This window comes from Chiloscyllium plagiosum, unplaced genomic scaffold (genome assembly GCF_037043375.1).
Source record: "Chiloscyllium plagiosum isolate Xiang-an unplaced genomic scaffold, Cpla_swu_hap1 HiC_scaffold_3, whole genome shotgun sequence".
In the NCBI taxonomy this organism is placed as follows: domain Eukaryota; kingdom Metazoa; phylum Chordata; class Chondrichthyes; order Orectolobiformes; family Hemiscylliidae; genus Chiloscyllium; species Chiloscyllium plagiosum.
The window spans coordinates 76,928,912-76,953,676 of NW_028270141.1; the positions used below are offsets into that span (position 1 = coordinate 76,928,912).

Genomic DNA, 24,765 nt, shown 5'->3' on the forward strand with positions numbered 1-24,765 from the left:
CTTGCTAATCATATACCCACCCAGATGCCTTTTAAATGCTGCAATTATACTAGCCTCCACGAGCTCATTCCACACAGGCATCACCCTCTGCATGAAGAAGTTGCCCTTAGGCTTTTATAGCTTTCCCCTCTCACCCTAAACCTATGCCCTCTAGGTCTGACTCTCCCACCCCAGGGAAAATACCTTGTCTATTTACCCTATCCATGCCCCTCATGATTTTATAAACCTCTATAAGGTCACCCCTCAGCCTCCGACATTCCAGGGAAAACAGCCCTAGTAATTCAACCTGTCCATACAGCTCAAATCCTCCAACCCTGGCAACATCTTCGTAAATCTTTTTTGAACCCATTTCAAGTTTCACAGCATCTTTCCAATTAAAATGAGACCAGATTAATCACACAATATTCCAAAAGTGGCCTAACCAATATCTTGTACAGCTGCAACATGACCTCCTAACTCCTCTACTCAATACTCTTAACCAATAAAGGAAAGCATACCAAACGCCACCTTCACTATCCTATCTACCTGCGACTCTACTTTCAAGGAGCTATGAACCTGCACTTGTTCAGCATCCTAGGACCTTACCATTAAAGTGTATAAGTCCTGCTGAGATTTGCTTTTCCAAAATGCAGCACCTTGCATTTGTCTAAATTAAACTCCATCTGCCACTCCTCAGCCCATTGGCCCACCTGATCAAGATCCCGTTGTAATCCGAGGTTACCTTCTTCTCTGTCCATTACAACTCCAATTTTGGTGTCATCTGCAAACTTACTAACTACACCTCCTATGTTCACTTCCAAATCATTTATGTAAATGAGAAAAAGCAGTGGACCCAGCACCGATCCTTGTGGCACTCCAATCTGGTCACAGGCCTCCAATCTGAAAAACAACCCTCCACCACCACCCTCTGCCTTCTACCTTTGAGCCAGTTCTGTATCCAAATGGCTAGTTCTCCCTGTATTCCATGAGATCTAACCTTGCTAACCAATCTCCCATGCCGAACCTTGGTCAAGTTTTGACAAGTGCAGATGATTTGTGTATGGAAAAACAGTGGAAGACAAAGCAGTGAAAAGTAACAGATTAACTTATAAAATCAGACACTGACTGTATGTGTTCTGTCTGAATGGAGTGTGCTTATAAAAGGAATATTGAAGTTAAATAAGGTATACACTTGTAAGTGTGTGTATGTGTGTGTATATATGCATATGTAAAAATAAATTGAAGAGATTGTTGATATATTTTTAGGAGTCTCAACCTCGATCTGGTTTGTTACAATCGTCCATCATCACCTTGTATACCATGTATCTAACGTGGTCTGCTATGACTAATGAACCAGGTATTTTATTCATTTTTAGTTATTTTAGTTCGTAGTGTATCCTCCATTAATAATGTCATGGAATGTGAATAATGCTCCATAATAAATTCTCACCCAGAGAAGGGAGAATGAAAATGAGCTTTTGAAGTCCAAAAGTACTACAGCAAAGGACAAAGGTTTCATTGTGTATCATGAAACTTGCATTCCAGAATGGTGTTACATTGCTGCCTTTTTAACAACACTCTGTTTTCGGTCTTGTTATGGAATTGGGAGGGAGGCACTAAAAATTGCATTGATGCATTTCCTTATCAAATATTGATTTATATTTTGGTTTACAAAGAATTAAAGCATTGGAAAATGCTAAAGCAGGTTGCTTTTGTATTTGGCATGTCAAAGGGAGAAGTTTTAATTTGTCTTTTAAAATGCAAATTTATTCATACCTCCAGATAGTACGTTTTTTTTCAGTAATTGTGTCTAGATGTTTCTAGGTATACTGTAGTCAAGCTTGTCACAGTTCATGCCATTGTTGTGCCAAGGCTAAAAATGGATAGGAAATGGCAGCTAGTTCCACCTCAGTCTGCCTACACTGAAAAAGATTGTAGTTGAAAAAACATTATGACAGTTCAACTAAGCTAAATTATTTTCTTTTGGCAGTTGTTGAAGACTCCTATCAATCACAAATTAAAACTTGTTGACCTAGTGCCTAGATCAAATTTACTTCTATAAATGTAATGCTGATTTAATTCTGCATATTAATTTGAGACAACTTTGTGGCAATTTTAATTTATATCAATGGAGTGAAAATTTTGAAGTGATTCATTACGTTTAACAGGCTGATGGCTATGATTTACTGTGGTGTGGAATTGAATATGTTTTGTACATGTAACTGAATAGAAAGTGCTATTGAGACTGCCAGAAATTGGAGAGATTGACTTTTCGAAATTATATGATAGCTATTTTGTCAGCACTGAATGGGTGCCTCAAAGTGTTTGGGTCAGCATGAGTCCAAGGCCTTCTGTGTTCTATCTTTAATCAAATGAACAAACTTTGAACAATTTATTTTTCATGGTCAGATTGGAAACATCGGCATAAAAAGAATGCTTCACCTTGTATGTAAATCAGTTAAGTTAATCTTTAAATCGCATTGCTTACAAAAAAGGTGTTTTATTAAGAAAAAAGTTATGTAGCTAGCATAAGCATTTGAAGTATAGACAGTAATTTTGAGAAATAGTCAGACAAAAGGCCATTTACTTATGCATGTTTAATTTCTTACAGACCGAAAATGCAATCCCAGTTTGCTGAGCATGATTGGGTACAACAGCACAGGGACTCATGTCCCTGGTCAGGTTATCCAGTGGTGGGATGCACAAGGAATTGTAGGACTGGTTCTATTTTTACTTTGTGTTCTATATTCAAGGTCAGTAATCATCAGATCTATGCTTTTATTATTAGCTGTCTTCTTTTCTCCCAAAGCTGTCACTTCAAGTCAGAAATATAAATTTGTAGGAAGGTTAATATAAAGTAAATGCTAACTAAAGTCATACTGCATATGGATTGAGCTTGTAAGTTATGAATAATGGAGGAGTCGTCTCAGTTTGCTTGTAATTTAGATGCTCAAATGATACCATGGTTGATTTAGGTTGTCACTCCCTCAAGGAGGATATCAGGCAGGAACCTTTCTGTCTTGAAGCCATGTTGCATGTGTCATAAAGTCATTCCAACAAAGGAGGAGACCATTCAGCTCATCAACTCACTGCTAGTACACTTTATAGCAATCTAGTAAGCTACATTTCTCCAGTCAATCATTGTGGTCAACAAGTTTATTTCCCTTAAATGCCTATCTACATTCCTTTTGAAATCATTAATTAATTGTCTCTGTTCCCATGACCCTTCTAAACAAAGGAGTTTCAGTTTATTGGCATTTGGTGTATAAAAATTGGGCTGCTTACATCCCTCTATTTCTTGTGCAGAACTATTCATCTGTGTTCCCTAATCTATTAGCTCACAAGAAGGGCTTTCCTTTGTCTAGCTTGTCCAAACATGTCATAATCTTGGAACAGTTTTATTTCCTCAACCTCCTTTGGTCTAAGGAGAACAACGTCTGCTTCTCCAACTTAATTTTGTAACTAAATTCCCTCATCCCTTGAAACATTCTGGTAAATCTCCTTTGCAGCTTCCAAAGAATCATCATGTTGTTCCTAAAGTGTGGTGGCCAGAACTTGACTAGATAATCTTGTGGCCCAAGCAAATAAAGGTTTAGCATCCCTTGTGTTTCTACTTAATCGCTCCATATTTGAGGTCTGCTATGCCATATACTTTTCAACCTAGGTCCTGATTTTTGTTCCTGTGTCATGTGCACAGAGGCAGAGTAAACCCCAACTCCACAAACATAACTTTTAAAAATGTCTGCTTGTCCTTCCCTTCTCTTTTTTCCCTCCAGTTGGGGATTGTGGGTTAGATTGGGAATTGTGCTGGATAACCTGGGAAAAGCTCAGGATTCTGCGAGTGACTGATAGAGGAGAGGTGCCTCTGAAATTTCAACCATAGTGTTGGAGACCAAAGTAAGGATGAGAAAATAAAACATCCCTCCTGCCTATTCACTCTCTCCACCATACATTCCCCATGCCCTATCCAAGTCAGCCTATTCCCATCTATCCACCTCCATGATGCTTCACACCCCCTGTGCCAACCTACCTATCCCCATGGTCACTAATACTCCCCTGTGCTACCCTATGTCCATTTAGGCATCCCCTTGGCTCTAGTCTGCACACTCACTTATGCAGCACAAATGACTTATGTGAGTAGGCACTCTGAAAGAGCGATCACTTCTTTTTTTAAACAACTTGCACCCACTTTTTTGGCAGTTCCTTGGGGTACCACAACAACTGATGGAGTTTGAATTTCATAAATAAATCTGGAATTGAAAGCTAATCTCAATGATGACGACCTTCACCTTCCATATCACCTCAGATTATCCATAAGCATTCATGCATACAGGGTAAATATATAGTTCTATTACTTATAGTTCTATTTTCTACACAGTTAACAATCACAAAATACCCTTGACCCTTGCTTTCATCACATTTCCCCACAGTGCATTTAGGACCAAAATCACTTGTTAGAAAAAGATTTTTCTCGTATCATCCTTGCTTTTGCAAATTATTAAATCTGTGCCCTTTTGTTCTTTTTCATTACAAGCAAGAATAGTTTCTCCTGCTGACGCTAACCAGTCTGATCATGATTTTGAAAATTGCTTAGATGCCATGTTAGCCCCCTTCTCTCCAAGGGGAGCAGTCCCAAACACTCTAGTCTGTCATAAGTGAAGTTTCTTATCCCTGGAACCATTCTTGCAAATCTCTTCTGCACTGTCTCTCTCAACCTTACTATAGTGTGGCCACACTGACTTGTGCACAGCATATGGTCATGTAGGTTTGATATCGCCTCCTTGCTGGTGTATTTGTGGTTTTCTCAGCTTTATTAACTGCTCCCCTCATCTGTCCTGCAATCTCCAATGGTCTGTACATATGTACATCCAGCTTCCTCTACTCTTGCACTCCCTTTAGGATTGTGCCCCTTACGTTATGTTGGCTGTCTATGCACTTATCACAAAAATGATCACCTCATATTTATATGTCTTGAACTGTATCTGCTACATATCCACCCATTCCAAATTATTTACGTCCTTCTTTGAACTGTCGTCCTCACAGTTTACATTGTTCCAAGTTTTGCATCAAGTGTAAAATTATCCTCTGCAAATACAATATCTAGATCATAAATAAATATCAGGAAATGCAAAGGTCCCAATACCAACCACCCCAGGCACTCCATTACAAACCTCTTTCCAACCTAAAAAATATCTATTTCTGTCTTTTCTATCATTTAGACTGTTTTGTATCCAGGCTGAAGAACTGTTTTTATGTGCACTTGTGTTAAGAATAGTTAGGTAGTTGTTTTTGACTAATGCCGACTTGAAGGGCTAAAGGGTCTTTTACTGTGCTCTAGATCTCTTTGACACTTTGACCCTCCTATTTTGCAAATTACAGTTTTGTTAACCAGTCTTTTATGTGGTATAAGAGATGGTAACATAGTGGAAGAATAATCTCCAAGCCTAGACTGATGCTTGGAAACCTGAGCTTAGTTTAGCTCCCATGATGCTAACTGAGTAATATAAATTCCATTAGTTCATAAATCAAGAACAAAGAACTATAATTGCAAAATGTAATAATTGTGAAATTACTGGATTGTTATAAAAAACCTTCTGGTTTACTAATACTCTTTCAGGGATAAGAATTTGCCATACTTAACATATGGGAGGTTGATTCTTAGCAGCCACTAAAATGGGCCAGCAAGCCTATCGATTATATAAAACTGAAGCTAAAGCAGAAATTGCTGAAGAAATTCAGCAGGTCTGGCAGCATCTTTGGAGAGGAAGTAAAGTTAACATTTCAAGTCTAGTGACCGGCTTCAGTTACATCATGTGATGTTCTCACCTCTATATTGATGGTTTCTTTGCTTTGCCGTCCTGGAATTGAGTCTTATAATTTTTACTTTGCTTCTGTTGGTGTGCTATTGTGTAGATAATCCTGCATTTTACTGCTGAACCTGGATCCCCCAGTAAGTTGAATTGGTTTATGGTTACCTATGTCTGCTTTGTCACCTTTTTTAAACAAGGACTTCACACTGACTTGATTCTGGTCATCTGATGCCTCTTCAGTATGCATTTCTCCATCAAAATCCTTGTCAGGACCTTTTTATAAATCATCACACTAGTTGCTATGATAAATACAATCAGAATTTGAACATGTGCTTAAAACCATTTCAGCTTGCGAAGGGCTTTCTTCTTATTGACATAACCATAGCTCTTCTGGGGATACTCAATTCTTTGTGTTTCCCTTGAAATAATTGGAGGCTATAATTATTCAAAATGTGAACTGTCTTGTGATTGTTATTAGCTTCATGCTTCAGTTACACTATGTAATGTTCTCCCCTCTATGCTGATGGTTTATTTGCTTTGCTAAGCCAGAGCCGAGGCTTATCATTTATACTTTGCTTCTGTTGGTGTGTTTTTTATGTCCAAGTCATTCTCGTGTTCTTCTTATCAAACTTTTTTCACTTTTTTAAATTAATATAATCCTATATTCATATGAGTAACTCCTTTTTTCTTTCTTTTACAATATTTCTAAATATATGCTCTTTATTTCACTTTTTAATTTGCATCCAAGTACATGATTGTTTAGAGTGAATTTGACTAATTTCAGATTTTTTTTAAAGTTTAATTCCTGGTAAAATAGTGTTTTTGAAATAAATTATAATGTGCTATCTAGTTCAGAAATGATTAGGAAAAATTTTAATGTCTGGCTCCTCTGTGTTTTTCTCTTCCTATTCATCAACTACAGTATTTTCCTAATCTCACTAATAAACATTCACCAAATCATTCTGCGGAGGATCACAGATTTAAATTTATAACCGTGCATTGCAAAATGCTGCAGCAATTCCTAGCATAGATGTTCCAAAATCTGATTGTATGACATTCACTAGAAATTCATAAGTCACTTGATCAAGAGAGACAGACATTTTTCAGCTTGAGCAGAACTCACTAACTATGAAGACAAAAATAGAGACTGTGGGAGGTCAGCCACTACGCATACCAAAACATTGTGATGAGGAAGGCTGTCTAGAGTGGTAGTGGAGGGAATATCAGAACAAAATAGAAATATGGTAATGAATAGAGGGTTTTGTATTTATAGAGACATTAAGAAAAGCCCCTAAAGTTGAGTTTCCTTAATCAATGCCAGAGTTGAGAGACAGTTGGAAAGGGACAGAAAAATCCACTTTTCCTGGACTACATTGGTACAAAAGACTTCGGTAAGAATAGTTATTTTGTAATCAACCTGCTCAGAGACGTTAGTACACACCTCTGAAGCAGGTGGACTTGAACTCTGGCATCCTGGAGTGGGGTAGGAGGGCCCTCTTAGGTGAGAATAGGGAGGCAGTTTAGGTGTTGGATCAAGAAGAAGGGCTTATGCCCGAAACGTCGATTCTCCTCCTTGGATGCTGCCTGACCTGCTGCACTTTTCCAGCAACACATTTTCAGCTCTGATCTCCAGCATCTGCAGTCCTCGCTTTCTCCAAGTTAAAAAGCAGGCATTCAAAGCTAATTATTGCTGGATTGATACTGAAACTACGTGTAAATTGACACAAAAATAGGCCCTGTATTCCTGATGAAGGGCTTTTGCCCGAAACGTCGATTTTACTGCTCCTCTGATGCTGCCTGAACTGCTGTGCTTTTCCAGCATCACTCTAATCTAGACAAAAATAGGCCAGGGCTGGCGTGAGAAAGCAAGTACCCTTTTCCCCCTTTTCCTATGACATTCCTTGTAGTACTAGTGCAAGAAGGAGCTGAAGAGTGAGACTAGAATCCATCTGAACTGGAATGGGACCTATTGAAAAGCCCAAGGAGGGAGATGGCAAAGTTTTTAAATGAGTAAAATTGGGTGGGTAAGGGAGGTGAAGAATCTGAGAAATGAAACCAACTCAGTAGGAATGAACTAGAAAAGGAGAGCAAACATGACCAGGGAATGATAGTTATAGAATGAGGGGGGGAGGGCGGTGGGTAAAAAGACCAATAGACAATGAGAAGAACAACGGATTAATTCTTAGTACGCCCTCCCTATCAGCACACTTATTCTACATACAGTGCAGATTGCAGAAGTTTATAAATAGCTCACCGTGATCTTCTCAACAGCGAATAGGGGCAATCGGTGCTATCTGAGCCAGTGATGCTCAAATCTTATGAAGCAATAAAAAAAATCTTGTCATTACAATATTATATGTATTGTCCATAATAAAACAGTAATAGTTTGCAAGGAATAGCTATATCATAAGTGAAGAGGGTACAAACCATTAACAGACAGATATTTTCGAAAAACACGGCTCTTCCTGAGGTTTCCCCTGCATGGTTGATACGCTGTAACTGCAAAATTGAGGAAAGATATTTCTTTCTTAAGAGTTTACATTTCACTGAGAAGATGTCAATCCGCATCAATCAGCTCCGAAAACTCTGCTAACAGGTTTTTGTTTGCTGTAACAATTTTCACCACAGCAGCCGAAACAATCTATAACTGTCTAAAACATCCATAACATTCTTAAAAATGCCAATTTGTTTTGTCTCGCAAATTTAATGAATCCTTTAAATTTCATATCCACATGTTATGCTATGGTTATACAAGGCATTGGTGAGACCTGAGTGCAGTTTTGCTTTCCTTATTTAATGAAGATATATATGAATTGGAGGTAGTTGTAGAGGTTTAGTGGATTGATACCTGGCATGATTGGGTTATTTTATGAGGATATGTTGGACAGGAGGGCCTTGTTTCCACTGGACTTTAGATAAGTGAGAGTGTTTAAGATCCTGAATGGTCCCGACAAGGTGGATGTGAAAAGGATGTTTCTCTTGTGGGTCAGTCAATGGTTAAAAGGGCACTATTTAGGTTTAGGAGACACCCTTTCAGGAGAATTTTGATTTTCTTGAAGTGTTGTGCAGCTACGGAACTCTCCAGCTCAGAAGGCAATAGAGATTGGGTCTTTGATTACTTCTTAAAACCACGATGGACAGATTCTTGTTGGGTAAGGAGTTGAATGTTATTTGAATAGATTGGAATGGGGAATTCAAAACAAATAGATCAGCTATGATCCTGTTGAATGGTGGAGCAAACTCAAAAGGCCAAATTGTCTGCTTCTGCTCCTATTTGTACATTTCAAATTTTCACTATAAATTAGTCCGCTCTTCCTTGGGTCATTCCCTATCTGTGCACCAACATTTGTTGAGATACATTGTTTACGAACAGACTAACTAACAGACAAGGCAACAACATTATCTCTGCCACCTTCAATGTTGGAGTTAACTCCCAAAATGTGGCTGCAAAACCTCAGGAGTGGGAATTGAAGTTGGCAGAGTACATCTCAAAGCACTGTTATTGTTAGATATAGCATGGCAGTGGAGAAAAGTGACATTGCCATATAATACAGAAATGGAATTGATACAGGCAGAAATTAAAGATAAATGATCAATCACACTAATAAGAGATATCTACATCTCCTTGTAAGAGAGGTGGAAGAAGAAATAGACCATCAAATTAGAGAAATGAGGAAAGAGATTTCTGTTAGTGAAATTGATTGGCCAGAGTATACAGATAAAGGGAAAGAGTTTCTATAATATGTACAGGCCTCTTTCTTTTAAGTATGTAGGTATGTAAGAAGAACAACGTTAGAGGATTTACTACTGGACTTCGTAAAGATTACAGAATACAAAAGTGAGGTGGGGAACATCGAGGCAAGAGTCACTATAATATAAGCTTTAAAATAATATTTTGGACGAAGGCATAAATATGAACAGGAGTAAGGTAATAAGTAAGGAAAAAACCCACTACTGGAGGGCTGAGACTAGAATTAGGGAAAATAAGTGACAATATGACAAATGAAGAACAAAAACTATTATTGAACAACAATGGAAAACATTTTAAAGCTGTGATCAAAAGTGTTCCACTTAACATATCATTAATGAGGTATTACCTATCCAAAAACGACAATGATAAGGAAAGTTAGATGTAACCACTGTGTGCACTACTCAGGAGAGAATGATGATTACACAACACCAGAAGGGACGTCAAGAGGAAAATAAGAAGGCAGAGAGGAAATGTGAAGTTATGTTATCAAGAAATTTATAACATTCGGTCCAATTCATCCATGCCGACCAGATATCCTAAATTAATCTAGTCACATTTGCCAGCACTTGGCCCATATCCTCAACTCTTCCTATTAATGTACTGATCCAGATGTATTTTTATTGTATCAACCTCGAACACTTCCTCTGGCAGCTCATTCTATACTTGCAACACCCTTTGTGTGAAACAGTTGCCTTTAGGTCCCCTTTAAAATCCTTTCCCTCTCACCCTAAACCTATGCTGTCTCGTTCTGGACTCCCCCGCCCCCAACCCTGGCAAAAGATTTTTGTTTATTTACCCTATCCATGCCCCTCATGATTTTATAAACCTTTATATAGTCATCCCTCAGCCTCCGACGCTCCAGGGAAAACAGCCCCGGCCTCGGGCGGCACGGTGGCACAGTGGTTAGCACTGCTGCCTCACAGCGCCAGAGACCTGGGTTCAATTCCCGCCTCAGGCGACTGACTGTGTGGAGTTTGCACGTTCTCCCCGTGTCTGCGTGGGTTTCCTACGGGTGCTCCGGTTTCCTCCCACAGTCCAAAGATGTGCAGGGTCAGGTGAATTGGCCATGCTAAATAGCTGGTAGTGTTAGGTGAAGGAGTAAATGTAGGGGTATGGGTGGGTTGCGCTTCGGCGGGTCGGTGTGGACTTGTTGAGCCGAAGGGCCTGTTTCCACACTGTAAGTAATCTAATCTAATCTATTCAGTCTCTCCGTATAGCTCAAACCCTCCAACCCTGGCAATATCCTTGTAAAGCATTTTTGAACCCTTTCAAATTTCACAACATCCTTTTTGTAGGAGGGAGAACAGCATTGTACACACTATTCCAAAAGTGGAGCAACCAACGGGCGGCACGGTGGCTCAGTGGTTAGCACTGCTGCCTCACAGCGCCAAGACCCAGGTTCAATTCAATCCTTGGGTGACTGCCTGTGTGGAATCTGTTGCATTCTGTCTGTCTGCACGAGTTTCCTCCGGTTTCCTCCCACAGTCCACAAATGTGCAGGTTAGGTGAATTGGCCATTCTAAATTGCCCATAGTGTGAGGTGCATTAGTCAGAGGGAAATAGGTCTGGGTGGGTTACTCTACGGAAAGTTGGTGTGGACTTGTTGGGCCGAAGGGCCTGTTTCCACACTGTAGGAAATATTATCTAATCTAATCAGTGTCTTGTACAGCTGCACCATGACCTCCCAACTTGTTTAATCAATGCTCTGACCAATAAAGGAAAGTATATTAAATGCCTTCTTCATTATCCTGTCTACCTGAGACTCCACTTCCAAAGAACTATGAACATGCAATCCAAGGTCTCTTTGTTTAGCAACACTCCCTAGGACCTTACCAATAAGTGTGTAAATCCTGCCCGGATTTGCCTCTCCAAAATGCAGCATCTCACATTTGTCAAAATTTAATTCCCTTTGCCACTCCTCGGCCCATTGGCTTTGTACATCTCTATGACTGTATTCAGCAGGTAGATGAGCTAAAGTTTTTGTTGATAGAGGATGGACAGGATAAAATTATAGGCAGTGATAACATAATGGCACTTTTTTAAATAAAAAAAAATTTGCTTCTCTATTACTAAGGAGGCAGATTAAATAGCCATCATATTGGAAAATGAAATCAGCAATATTTAGAGTAAGAGCAGAGGAAATATTAAACAAACTAATCAAATCCAGTGGATACATTTCTGATGTGGATTGTTTTCATATCCGGGATAGCAGAGACAATATTGTATATTAGTTTTAATAGTTTGTTCGAAAAAAAAGTTGTACCAGCAAACTGATGGCTTACTGATGTTATACTGATATTTAAAAGGGGGCTAGAACATGTCCAGGGAACTGAGCACAAGTAAAGTTAACATCTGGAGTAAGAAAAAACATGGAATTCCCAATAAAGGAGAGCACTTTCTTTAAAAATCCAGAAACTATGTTTTACCAATCTTATTGAAGAGATTACCATAGAAGAATCCAGAGTAATGTAGTTGAAAACTTATCTACATTTCCAAACATTGTGATCAATTACCACACAATTGAATAGTGGTGCAAGTGTCTCCAAGGAAAAAGGAACAGAATGAATGGTTAGTTGGATGATGGGAAAATGGTACCTACTTAAGCTGAGAAGTGACCTCTCAAAGATTGCTGCTAGGACCACAGTTGTCCATTATTTATGTTGACATTCTCAACTTTGAATTCAAAACAAATGTTATAAATTTGTAGTTGACAGCAAACCAGAGTGGGAGAGCTGAGTATGAGATGGTTAGTATTAAAGAGGACAATCTCAAGAGTTTGCAAGAAGTGTTAATTACTTGCAGAATAAGCATATCACTGGCAATTGAAATTCGGTAGATGTTACATTTTGGCAAGAGAACTAATGGTGGCATTTATTATTGAGAAAATAAGAATCTAAATGGGATAGAGGAGATGAGGAAGTACAAATGTAACAATCCCTAAAAATAGTGACGCAAACTAAAAATGCTGGTTTAAAAAAAGCAAAAACCAAGCATGAGCGTTTATTTCTAGAGGAACAAAATTAGAGAAGTTAAGCTGTATCTAATCTTGAACAAAACACATTTGGACACTATGTACATCTTTAGTTAACATATTATTAAAAATGATATAATGTGATGGAATTTAGCATTCCATTTGAGTGTGCAAAACAACTGTGCTAAACTTATAAAGAAATGAGGGCAGAGTTGGCTGTAATGGATAGGTGATTGATGAGCAACTGTCAAGCATTTTAAGAAAATAGTTCATGCCTTACAGCACAGATATAACCCAGTGGGGAAGAAGGATTCTAGGAAAGGATAAAGTGACCATTAATTTAGGGACAGTAGCAAATTGAAAGGAAGAAACATACAATGTGGCCAAGATTTGTGGTAAGCTAGAGAAGTGGAAAAGTTTAAAAGTCAATAGAGGATGATCAAAAAAGTAATAAGGAGAAAATATTCTGAGGGCAAACTGTTAAGTAACAAAAGCAATTAGTAAAAATGTCTTTATATATTTAAAAAGAAAGAGAGAGGCAGCAGTGAACATAAGCCCCTTAGAGGAAAAATAATGGGGAGCAAGGAAATGGCAGAGGAGTTGAATACATACAAGCAGGATTGATGGTTTAATGGGTTAGTGTGATTTTATATGAACTTCCATAAGACATTTAATAAGGTGCCAGCTAATAGGCTTGTCACAATTTGGTTTAAAAAAAGCAATGGCTGCATGAATACAAAGTTGGTTCTGGATTAGTGGTGCTGGAAGAGCACAGCAGTTCAGGCAGCATCCAAGGAGCTTCGAAATCGACGTTTCGGGCAAAAGCCCTTCATCAGGAATAAAGCTTTATTCCTGATGAAGGGCTTTTGCCCGAAACGTCGATTTCGAAGCTCCTTGGATGCTGCCTGAACTGCTGTGCTCTTCCAGCACCACTAATCCAGAATCTGGTTTCCAGCATCTGCAGTCATTGTTTTTACCTCTGAATACAAAGTTGGTCTGTCAAACCTCATCAAGAATCTTGAGCTAATTAACTACCATGTGTCTTTAACAAATCCATATGGCTTTGCATAATTAATCCACAATTAAATTAGGGACAGAAAAATAGACTGTCAGTTCCAAGATAGGAAGCCGAGAATCGTGATAGGTGGTTGGTTTCAAAATATATCCTGCACTCTTGACACCATTTGTGTCTCTTCCACCTAGTATTCAACATGGAGGCATGCTGACTCACCAACTGAAGACAGAATATGGAGCAGGTGGTAATCGGCAGGACACTTCCTGATTCATATCTGAATTGCTGCCATTAGTCTCTTGACTATGATTTTTCTTTGCTTAATTTACTTGAATTAGGGAAATATTAACAATGATAAATTTCTGGGTGGTTAACAGTGAGGAAGACTGTATTGGGTTACAGGGAGGTATAAAAGGAGTAGTCAGATGGGCAGATCTGTGGCAGATGGAAGTTAACCCTGATAAATCTTAGGAGATGCACTTTGGAAGAAGTAACAAGACAAGGGAGTACTCAGTGAATGACAAGACACTGGGAAAGCTCGGCGAAATGGATCTTGGGGTATTGGTTCACAGATCCCTGAAGTCAGCAAAGTTAATAGGGTGGTTAAGAAGGCATACGGGATGCTTGTCTTTATCAGTGTTGCCATAGATAAGAGCATGGGGGTCATACTGGAGATGTACATAACTTTGGTTAGGCCAGAGCTGGATTACTGTGTGCAGTTCTGGTCTCTGTAGGAAGGATCTGATTTCACTGGAGGGATTGCAGAGGATATTCAACAAGAAGTTGCCTAAAATGGAACGTTTCAGCTGTGAAGCGGAAGCTGTATTAGCTCGGGTTGTTTTCTTTGGAACAGAGAAGGTTGAGGAGAGACCTGATAAAAGGGGCATGGATAGGGTGAATAGAAAGCAGTTGTTCCCTTTAAGCAAAGCATCAGAACAAGGGGGCCATATTCTTAAAGTGAAAAGCAGGAGGTTTAGAGAGGTTTTGAGGAATAACTTTCACCAGAGAGTTTTGGGGTTTCGAGTGCACTGCACAGCAGGATAGTTGAGGCATGAAACCTCAACTTTTAAAAAGCAGTTGGATGAGCACTTGAAATATTCAAGGTTATGGGCCTCATGCGGGAAAGTTGGACTAATGTAGATAGTATAGTTTTGGCGGTACAAACGTGATGGACTGAAGGGCCTCTTACATTCTGTATGATTGTAAATAATCACAAACCAGAAGAAAGTAAGGGTAATGTGCCCATCCAGTAACTTCTTAATAATGAAAGTGTTCTTACCTGTTAATTCTATGTGATCTGATAGTATGAGTTTAATTTCTTTTTTTCCTTCTCCACAGCATCCGGACCTCGAACAATAGCCAGGTCAACAAACTGACGCTAACTAGTGATGAATCTACGCTGATAGATGAAGGAGTTGGTCGAAGCGATGGTTCCTTGGAAGATGGTAACAATGCACAACGTGCAGAAGACAATGAGAAAGATGGTGTCACCTACAGTTATTCCTTCTTTCACTTCATGCTGTTTTTGGCTTCTCTCTATATCATGATGACACTGACCAACTGGTATAGGTATGTAAGCAATTTAAGTTAAACATCTTTACCATTCTGCAGTACTACTCTGTCAGTAGTGGCTAATTGTTAGTACTCTATATGTTGCTTGTTTTCTCACAAAACATGAGCCAGGTACATATTTGAAACATTTTTAGATGCATATTATCTCTTAAACATCAATGTCATGGTGATTGGTATAACGTCAAAAAGAAATAGTCATAGAACTTTTGACACCAAGAAATTCAAAATTGCAGGCATTGTATCTTTAGTGAAGTATAATTATTGCATTTGTATGTTTTGTTGCGAAAGGAATGTGTCATTTCCCTAATATTTGCTGTCCATTGTGGAACTAAGCAATATTGAAGAAGGAATTCTTAGATTGATTCTAATTTATGTATCAAGCCCTTTCTGCCATTCAACATGACCATGACTGAACCTGTATCTCAACCCAATACTATTTCTATTTCCCAGTACTGCTTTATGTTTTTAATCTCTAGATATCTATCTATTGCTTTTTTAAACATACTCGGTAATTTGTCCACCACAGCCTTGTATGATCGTGAATTCCATAGGTTCACCACCCTTTAAGAGAAGAAACTGCTCTTCATCTCAGTCCAAAATAGCCTATCCAATAGCCGGAGACTGAGACCCCTTGTTCTGAACACCCCTGGCCAGATGAAAGATCATCCCTGCCTCCACTCTTTCCAGCCATGTCAGAATTTTGTGTTAATGTAATCTCCTCTCATTCTTTGAAGCTCCAGTGAATGCAGGCCTAGTCGATCCACTGTTTCCTTACACAACAAACCTGCCATGCAGAAAACTGTCTGGTGAACCTTTGCTGCACACTCTGTGACAAATATGTCTTTTCTTTAGTGAGGAGACCAAAACTGCAAGCAGATATGCTCACACTAAGTCACTATGTAGCTGCAGTGGGATATCCTTGCTCCTACCCCTAGTGGGATATCTATGATTCACTGCACCTGCATTTTCCAACTTGCTCAACTTGTCAAAACTGCCTTGACATCTCTTTAACTCCTTCTCTCCACTCCCAATTTTACCTAATTTTGTGCCTAATATTTGAAAATATTCATTTGATTCCTTCATCAAAATTATTTATATTTATATGCAAATATAGATATAAATGCTGATCCTATAGTACCCCACAAATCACCATTATCTACTCCAAATACAGTTTCCTTTTTGCTAAACAATTCACTTTTTAAGCTATTCTGTTATCCCCAATTTCCATGTGTCTGCTGTCCTTGTCCTTCTGGATGGAAGTGGTCATGGGTTTGGAGGGTGCTGTCTGGGGATCTTTGATAGATTTCTGGAGTGCATCTTGGGGATGGAATATGCTGCTGCTGCTTCGTGGTGGAGGGAGTGGATGCTTATGGATGCATTGCCAATCAAGTGGGCTGATTTGTCCTGGATGGTGTCAAGCTGCTTGAGTGTTTGTTGGTGCTTCACTCATCCAGGTAAATGGGGAATATTCCACCAAATTCTTGACTTGTTCTTTTACATAATGGGCGTGATTTTGGGAGTCACGAGGTAGGTTGTTCGCCGGTATTCCTGGTCTCTGTTCTGCTCTTGTAGTTACTGTGTGTTTATGTGGAGCATATAGTTTTTGGTTTTGGTGGCTTCAATGGTGTTGGTGGTGGGGGATCCAGTGCAGTTGGCACTATTGGGTGTCAGGGATGGTGATTAGATAATCTCTTGTTGGAGATGGTCATTGCCTGGCATTTCTGTGGCATGAATGTTACTTGCCAGCTGTAAGTCTATAAGCCTGAATATTGTCCAGATCTAGTTGCATTTGAATGTAGACTGCTTCAGTATCTGAGCAGTTGTAAGTGGTGCTGAACGTTATACAATCATCAGCGAACACATCCATCTAATGCTGCTGGAGCTTCTCCAGATAGTTGAGTCCACACTAACCTGGATGGCAACCTTGGATCAAACTGGCAGTTTGATCTAGTGTTGTGGTCATCTGTCTTCCCATCCCAGGACTGACCATGTCCTCCTCTGCACAATCTCATCCACCAGGGCCTTTAGGTCAAAGTTCGTAAAGCAGGTGCTGACTCACCCTTACCTGCCACGTCTGGGCCAAATGACTCTGTGCTGGGCATCAGGGAATTGCTTTCATTTTACTGGGTGCACAACAGTCCTAAGTGTGGTGCAAAGACTAGGCATTCCCGGATATCGCAGAGGTGTTGAGCTGTTCCACATATTGTGAGTTAGAGATTTGGGCTCTCAACAGATTAGAGAGGCACCGTTGGGGCATGGTACCTAGTTAATGAGGCAAGTTTGGGGTAGTAGTATAAGAAACACAAGAGGGCAGAGGTTTAAGGTGAGTGTGAGGAAAGTCTTTCTTTTTTACAGCAGTATGTACCTAGAACCCACTGCCAGAGAATGTTGTAGATATGTTCACATTTAAAAGGCATTTAGACAGACATGTGAACAGGCAGGAAATAAGATGATATGGATCATGTGCAAGCAGGTGGGATTAGTTTAGAATGACATGATAGTTGGTACAGAAATGGTGGATTGAAGGACCTGTTCCTGTGCTATTCTGTTCTATTTGATATTCTATGTTGGGTTAACTGGTCTGTAATTTGATCCCAATAAAAAATTCTCTGCTGGTCATGTTTTTATTAAAAGACTTCTCACAAGAAGATTATTTATAAGATTATTTCATTGTACAAAATCCTAGTTGATTCCTCAGCATACTAAATCTTAATATGTTAGAATTTAGTCATTTGCACAGCATTAGTGCTAATATAATTTGGCAGATGAATAAATCTGACTTATGCAGCATTTTTGCATGTATCTCTGATTTCCTATTTAATGCCAACCTTTACCTTACACTACTGATTTGGAGGTTTATGAATAATTCCTAATATTGTCTTCTGCCTTTTGCTGCTGCTTTGCTCCATTTCTTCTGAATCCTCATCTAGATTTTCTGACCCAATAGCCTTTCTCATGAGCAACATCATGCCACCACCTTTTTTCCTGTCCTAAAGACTGAACACCCTTGGATGTTCTACTCCCAGCCTGACTATCTTTGGCTGTAGGACATACTGAAGGGCAGGGGAGAATGCCAATCAGTTACATCCTTGCTCCTGGCATCAGGGAAGCAATGTACTACCCTGGTGTCATGTCTGTGGCCATAGAAACATTAATATGTTAGCTTTATGAGAGGGTATTCTATCACTATTACACTCCATTTTCTGTCAGTTCACCCTGATCCTGTGGAAATATAAGCCACTGTTGTGCATCAACTTGGTTTGTCAGCATTTATGAAATTTGGGTGAGAATTTAACTTAGCAGTCATGCTAATCATGTAGTCAGCACAAAAATGCTCACCATTTGGGTTTACATGAAAATCATTGCTTTTGTGCTAATGGTGGGGAAACCTTAGCCACAGGAGGCTCATATCAGATAATACAGCATATCCTGTGGTCTTCTAAAGATTAGTACTTGGAAAGCTCTGCTTGGAATTTTTATTATCTGCTGTTCTGAGGAAAGGGTCTAGGAATCCTGGGGAGGATAAGTTAGAAAATAAAAGTAGTGGAGAGGGTTTGCAACTGTTGCCAAACCCATTGAAGTGATAGGGTAAGTAACTAGCATGATAAGAGGAATAATATGTAATTTTAAAGTATGCCATTGTTTAGAAAATTAATATGCAGGCAACGAGTTTTGTTTTCTTTTCGTTCTCAGCCCTGATTCCTCATATGAAATAATGACAAGTAAATGGCCATCAGTTTGGGTGAAGATTTCTTCTAGCTGGATCTGCATCATGCTGTACGGATGGACCCTGGTTGCTCCACTTGTGCTGACAACTCGTGACTTTGATTGAAGGACAAATTTAAGAACTGTTTTCTGTTGACACGCCTGGGATTATGCAACTAAAATCTAACTGCAGTGTTAAACAACTAGTATGTGCTACCATGTGGTATTTATTTCCCCTCCACTTTATTGCATAATTGGACTAAATGTTTAACTTTTCTTTGAATTGCACATTAAACGCTGTTTACTAAAATTAAAATATTTGACTTATAGAAATATTAGAAAGTGTGACAATCTCCAAAAAATTGTGCGCATTTCTTTAGAAGTGGAAAAGGCAACTTATTTATTTGCTTTACAAAAAACATCTTGAAACATGTGAATGATCTTTGTTTTCAGCTTTGCTTATTGGTGTCTAGGAAAAGGCTTTGTCAGCATCTGTATAGATTACATTTGTCTTGTGTAGGAATTGTGGTGCACAAAACTTAAATGTGAGTTAAGATTTTAGTATTGCTGACATTTGACTAACCTTGCTTTTAAGCTAAGTTGACACAGCTACTGCGTGAAGTTTGTTGTGGATGTCATTGTAAACAGAAATTGTTCTTGCTTGTTTGTGATTATAAACTGTATTGAATGAATTTGAATTCCTGTGTCTACACCAATCATTTGACCTAGGCTGGTTAGCTTAAGCATAAATTTCCAATTAATAATGATTGGTGAAGGATAAAGGGATCTCCAAGTATAGGAACTGGATGTCGTGTATTGCCCAATTGTCTTTGTACTTCAAAGTACTATTTTTGCATGCATAATGGTAACTGAGCCATCCTTAATCACAACTCAGATGCACAGGTACTACTTATGAGGCCTAATCCACCATTTATTAAACTGAGAGGCCTTGGTAAAATGACTGGAAACATTTTTCCCACTTACTTGAATTTTAAAAAATTTAGTATTACTGATGGATGGTATCATATGTCTAGCTCTGAAAGCAATATGCCACAAAATTTTATTAATCCATTTTCCTTTTAAATATGTTTTCTTATTTACATGATTAAAGTTTTCTTCAGACAAAGCAAATGTATATTTCTTATTGATACCACATTTCCCAATAGTGCACTATACCAACCACTTGTCACAGGAGTAAGCCAAGATTGGATCAAATTAACTAATTCTACAATGTATATCATGAAAATGAGGGACATTTGCCTAATGAAGCACAAATGTCTTTCATGTAGCATTCTGGTAATTAAATAAATGTATTAATCTTTAGACTCCTTGCATCACAGACCAACAGCTTCAAAGTATATTTTGTAGGTGAGATGTAATATATATATACACTTTTAAAAATGTTTGCAAGTAAATCTGATAATATCATCATTGAACAACACCCAAGCATAATCTAAAATTGGATAGTAGTTTTTTTTTAATGATCATGGAATGCATTCAATTATCCCAAGCTGGGTTTGGGGCAAGTGATATTTGCACAATACAAAATTGCAAGATATTTCATATATTGCTGCCATCAGCAACAAAACAATGCCATGTAATGTCACAGCAATACTACAAAAAAAATTAAACTTACTTAAAGCTGCATCTGATGGGAGTTTAAGGAACACAGTCTTATATATTAGCAAAAATTGATTACAACATATTTACATGAAACACAATACAGGACACTAACTACACAAACCAAACTTACAGTATAAATTAAATGTTTCAAGTTAAGTTAGTCTTTAGCTAAATGCTGGATAAAGAATAGTTAACTTATTGGCTAACTATCCAGTAAAGAATTTTCACCATCTAGACTATTTGTGGGAGTCAATTCACAAAGGTAAAACAGTGTTTCCTCTCTTGCTTCTTCTTCTGTTAAAGGTTCTAATTTAAAAAGTTGACTGGTTTTTTTCTTATTTTCCCGTTCTACTTTTTCTGCATTTTCATTTTTCTGTAGGTGATTGTCTTCACATGTACACTTAAGGCCTGACATAGTGTGTTCCTTTTCCAATAAACAGGAAGTATTTCCATCCAAGAAAGTTAGTACAGGATACATATTGTATTGCATCAGTTGCTTTCCTGCAAGTAAACCACAAACAAAATGGAGTTTTTAATTAAAGTGATGAAGGATGGAAAACTAAGCAGACGGTAACTTTTATATAAAAGTATTAGTGGTGTGAATAGAAGTCCAGAGCAAAAACTTTTAGAAGGGACTAGACCAGTAACACTATAAACGTTAACCCAACTGTCTTGATTATTAGTGTAATATTACCAATGATCCATCAAAATAGAAAACAAACTATATACCACAGCCTATGTTCAGCTATGCCCAAGCACTATTTTTGAGTCATCGAGATGTACAGCATGGAAACAGACCCTTCAGTCCAACTCACCTATCCTAACCAGATATTTTAAATCCATCTAATCCCATTTGCCAGTACTTGACCCATATCCCTCTTATGAACTGTTCCTATTCATAATACCCATCCAAATGCCATTTAAACATGGTAATTGTATCAGTCTCCTCCACTTCCTCTGGGAGCTCATTCCATACATGAACCATCCTCTGTGAAAAGGGTGCCCATTAGGTCCCTTTTAAATTTCCCCACCCTAAACCTATGCCCTCTAGTTAGAGACTCCCCCACCCCAGGGAAATGACCTTATGTATTAACCCTATCCATGCCCCTCATGATTTTACAAACCTCTATAAAGGTCACCCCTCAGCCTCCAACGCAACAGAAAAAACACCCCCAGTCTAATCAGCCTTTTCCTTTATCAGTATGGACATGGATTTGAAATGAAGTGCACTGCAGTACCTTCCATTCAAATAATTAATTAAATGTAGTATAATTAGATTAGATTACTACAGTGTGGAAACAGGCCCTTCGGCCCAACAAGTCCACACCGACCCGCCGAAGCGCAACCCACCCATACCCCTACATTTACCCCTTACCTAACACTACGGACAATTTAACATGGCCAATTCACCTGACCTGCACATCTTTGGACTGTGGGAGGAAACCGGAGCACCCGGAGGAAACCCACGCAGACACGGGGAGAATGTGCAGTCGCCTGAGGCGGGAATTGAACCCGGGTCTCTGGCACTGCGAGGCAGCAGTGCTAACCACTGTGCCACCGTGCCGCCCTTGTCTTCTCGTGTGAATATGATGAAAAGTATTCATTTAGCGCTTCCCCTATTTCTAACGTCATACACAACTTCCCCCTACTATCCTTGATTGGCCCTAATTTTACTCTAGTCATTCTTTTATTCCTTTTATCCCTACAGAAAGCTTTAGGGTTTTCTTTGATCCATCTGATTAACCAATATCTTGTAGGAAAATCAATCTGCTGTCTAACTAGTCTGGTCTTTAATTCCTGACAATAGCCGTGTGCTTGAATAATGGCATAGCAAGAAACAAAGCTGTAGCTACTTACTACACAACTGACTTAAACTAGACGAGAGGGCCCTTTTGTGTGCCCAGAGGTATGCTGTAACAAGTTTGGTCAGGCTGATTAAAAATTTCTAAGCTAGAACAGGACTCTTGAGGTGCTGTGCTAGTGTCTCTACCTCTAAGCCAGGAACTCAGGGTTCAAGTCCCATCTGCTCCAGATGCATTCAATAACATCTCTCAGCTGGTTGATTAGAAAATATCTATGTACCATAGTGTTAGCTTTCCAGGTCTCTTGTCGTGCAATGGTAGTATCTCAGGATGTCTGCATTCAAGCCCCTATGCTCCTTGCTCCTGAGGTATGTGGTGATATTTTTGAATCCGATGGATCAGCAGGCAACACTAGACTCCAAACACAATGAAGACAAATCTACTGTCAATCACCCCACTAGGAGGTAGGGACATTAGCACCTCAAGAGTCCTCTTCTAGTTTAAGATTTTTAAAACTCCGACGCCTAGAATTAAAAGTCCTAAACATCATGTTGTCTTAATCACTTGCTTCCTGCTTTATGTATAACACCCATATCCCTCGGTGATTTTTTTTGGTGTCTTGCTTCATTTAAATGTGTCTTTTGATTCTTCCTTCCAAAGTGCACAAGCTGTCAATTTCTTACATATCCTAGAGTGAGACATCTCTTCGGGGACCTATAGGTGACACTCACCCATGCCTTCATCCCTTATTTTCATCCAAAATGATTCCACATCAGGGTCCCTCTCATTATGTCACTACTCACCACTTCACTGACATTATCCTTTATTAGTTAAAGCTCTATCTACAGCTCTAGTAATACGATTCAGTAGGACACTGGCCCTGGTATGGCTCAGATGTTCCATCCCAACTGAACAACTCTTTCTTACCTAGTAGTCATGAAAGTGGTCCATGAATTGAAACCTACTTCTCCCATACTAATCTTTGAGCCACACATTTACCTCCATAATCTTATTCAATGTAGGCCAATTTGTCTCAAAGCTAGCTCAAAACACAATTGAACTGACAAAAAGTACAGGGAGACAGCGAGGTCTGCAGATGCTGGTGATCAGAGTTGAGTGTTTTGCTGGAAAAGCACAGCAAGTCAGGCAGCATCTGAGGAGCAGGAAAATCAATGTTTCGGGCTGGAGCCCTTCATCAGGAACCAAAAGTACATCAGAACAAAAAGTACACCTTTTCAAAATAGTTGATCATTGTATAATGCTCCTTAAAGTTCTTGCAGGAGTCAGTTGATCAAAATCAGCAAGGAGACACCATGGTAAAGTGTTGATATAGAGATGTACAGCATGGAAACAGACCCATGACAAGATGGAACTAAAAGTTCAGATATAAACCTTTTGATATAAACTCATTTATACCAACCAAAAACAAGGCCCCTAACACTGACTCCCCAGTTGGAAAAACACTTGAAGCATCACCCTCTGCTTACTGCTCCTCAGCGAACAATGGATTTAATTTGCCAATTTCCAAATGAACAGAAAAGAACAAAGCCTATATGCACTAACCAGTATCAGAAGATTTATTTTCATCCACTTTGGATTCAGCTCCATTACGATTTTCTTTAGCACTCGATACCTAGCATGAGGAAAAGAAATATGCATATGAACATAATATCAAACTAATTTTGGTTTCATGAATTATATATATCTGACATGGTTTAGAAACGCAGCTTATCTATGTTTATCATCCTTCTGATTATCTTCCATTCAGTAGAGAGAACTTAAAAGTGCTTTTAAAATTCTTAACGTGATCCTTACACAATTAGAAGCAATATCCCTCTAGACCTCATGCAAATATACAAATTCAGAGAAGTAAACCATCGGTCCATCCAGTCTGTTTCACCATTCGATAAGATCAAGACAGATCAGTTTGTGCTTTGAATTCCATACGCTCATACATCTCAAATTACTTCTGATTACCTGGTGTAACAAGACACTGTTCACCTGTCTTCAAAATACTCAATCATCCTTCTTCCACTGCTTTGAAGTGGAGAGAATTCCAAAGTCGTAAAAGCCTGAAAACATTCTGCCTCCTCACTGTCATGAAAGGGCAATCCCTAATTTTAAAGGGTGGCTTCATGTTCCAGACTCAGTCCCGAGTGGAAATGTTCTTTCCACACTCCTCTTGTACATCCCATTTGGATCTTTTACACTTCAATAGAGTCACCTCTCAATTTTATTCCCACTATAATATGGAAGCAAGCCATCCAGCGCACAGATTCCACAACGACCCTCCGATGAGCAACCTAACTTCCTACCTTATCCCTGTAACCCTGCATTTCCCACAGCTGATCAATCTAGTCTGCACATTCCTGTATCCTGTGGGCAATTTAGCATGGTCAGTCAACCGAACCCTACACATCTCTGGACTGTGGAAGGAAACGACAACACCTAGCATAAACCCCTGCAGACATGAGGAAAATTTTCTAAACCCCGGTGTAACAAGCTCAGACTGTTTAACCTATCCATATAAGACACCCTTT

At 39.0% G+C, this 24,765-nt stretch overlaps 2 protein-coding genes across 2 annotated transcripts in view; one reads left to right on the forward strand and one right to left on the reverse strand.

The window, feature by feature from the left end:
* Positions 1-19,931, forward strand: part of serinc1 (serine incorporator 1) — a 41,804-nt gene extending 21,873 nt beyond the window's left edge. Inside the window, exons 7-10 of the mRNA XM_087980954.1 lie at positions 1,246-1,336; positions 2,591-2,732; positions 14,862-15,092; positions 18,789-19,931. Coding sequence (XP_087837080.1) covers positions 1,246-1,336; positions 2,591-2,732; positions 14,862-15,092; positions 18,789-18,927 — 603 coding nt within the window. The 3' untranslated portion in view covers positions 18,928-19,931. The remainder of the gene's footprint in view (positions 1-1,245; positions 1,337-2,590; positions 2,733-14,861; positions 15,093-18,788) is intronic.
* A 323-nt stretch (positions 19,932-20,254) lies between these two features.
* hsf2 (heat shock transcription factor 2) overlaps positions 20,255-24,765 on the reverse strand; it is a 28,256-nt gene continuing 23,745 nt past the window's right edge. Inside the window, exons 11-12 of the mRNA XM_043684267.2 lie at positions 23,789-23,858; positions 20,255-20,924 (exon numbers count right to left, since the gene is read on the reverse strand). Coding sequence (XP_043540202.2) covers positions 20,626-20,924; positions 23,789-23,858 — 369 coding nt within the window. The 3' untranslated portion in view covers positions 20,255-20,625. The remainder of the gene's footprint in view (positions 20,925-23,788; positions 23,859-24,765) is intronic.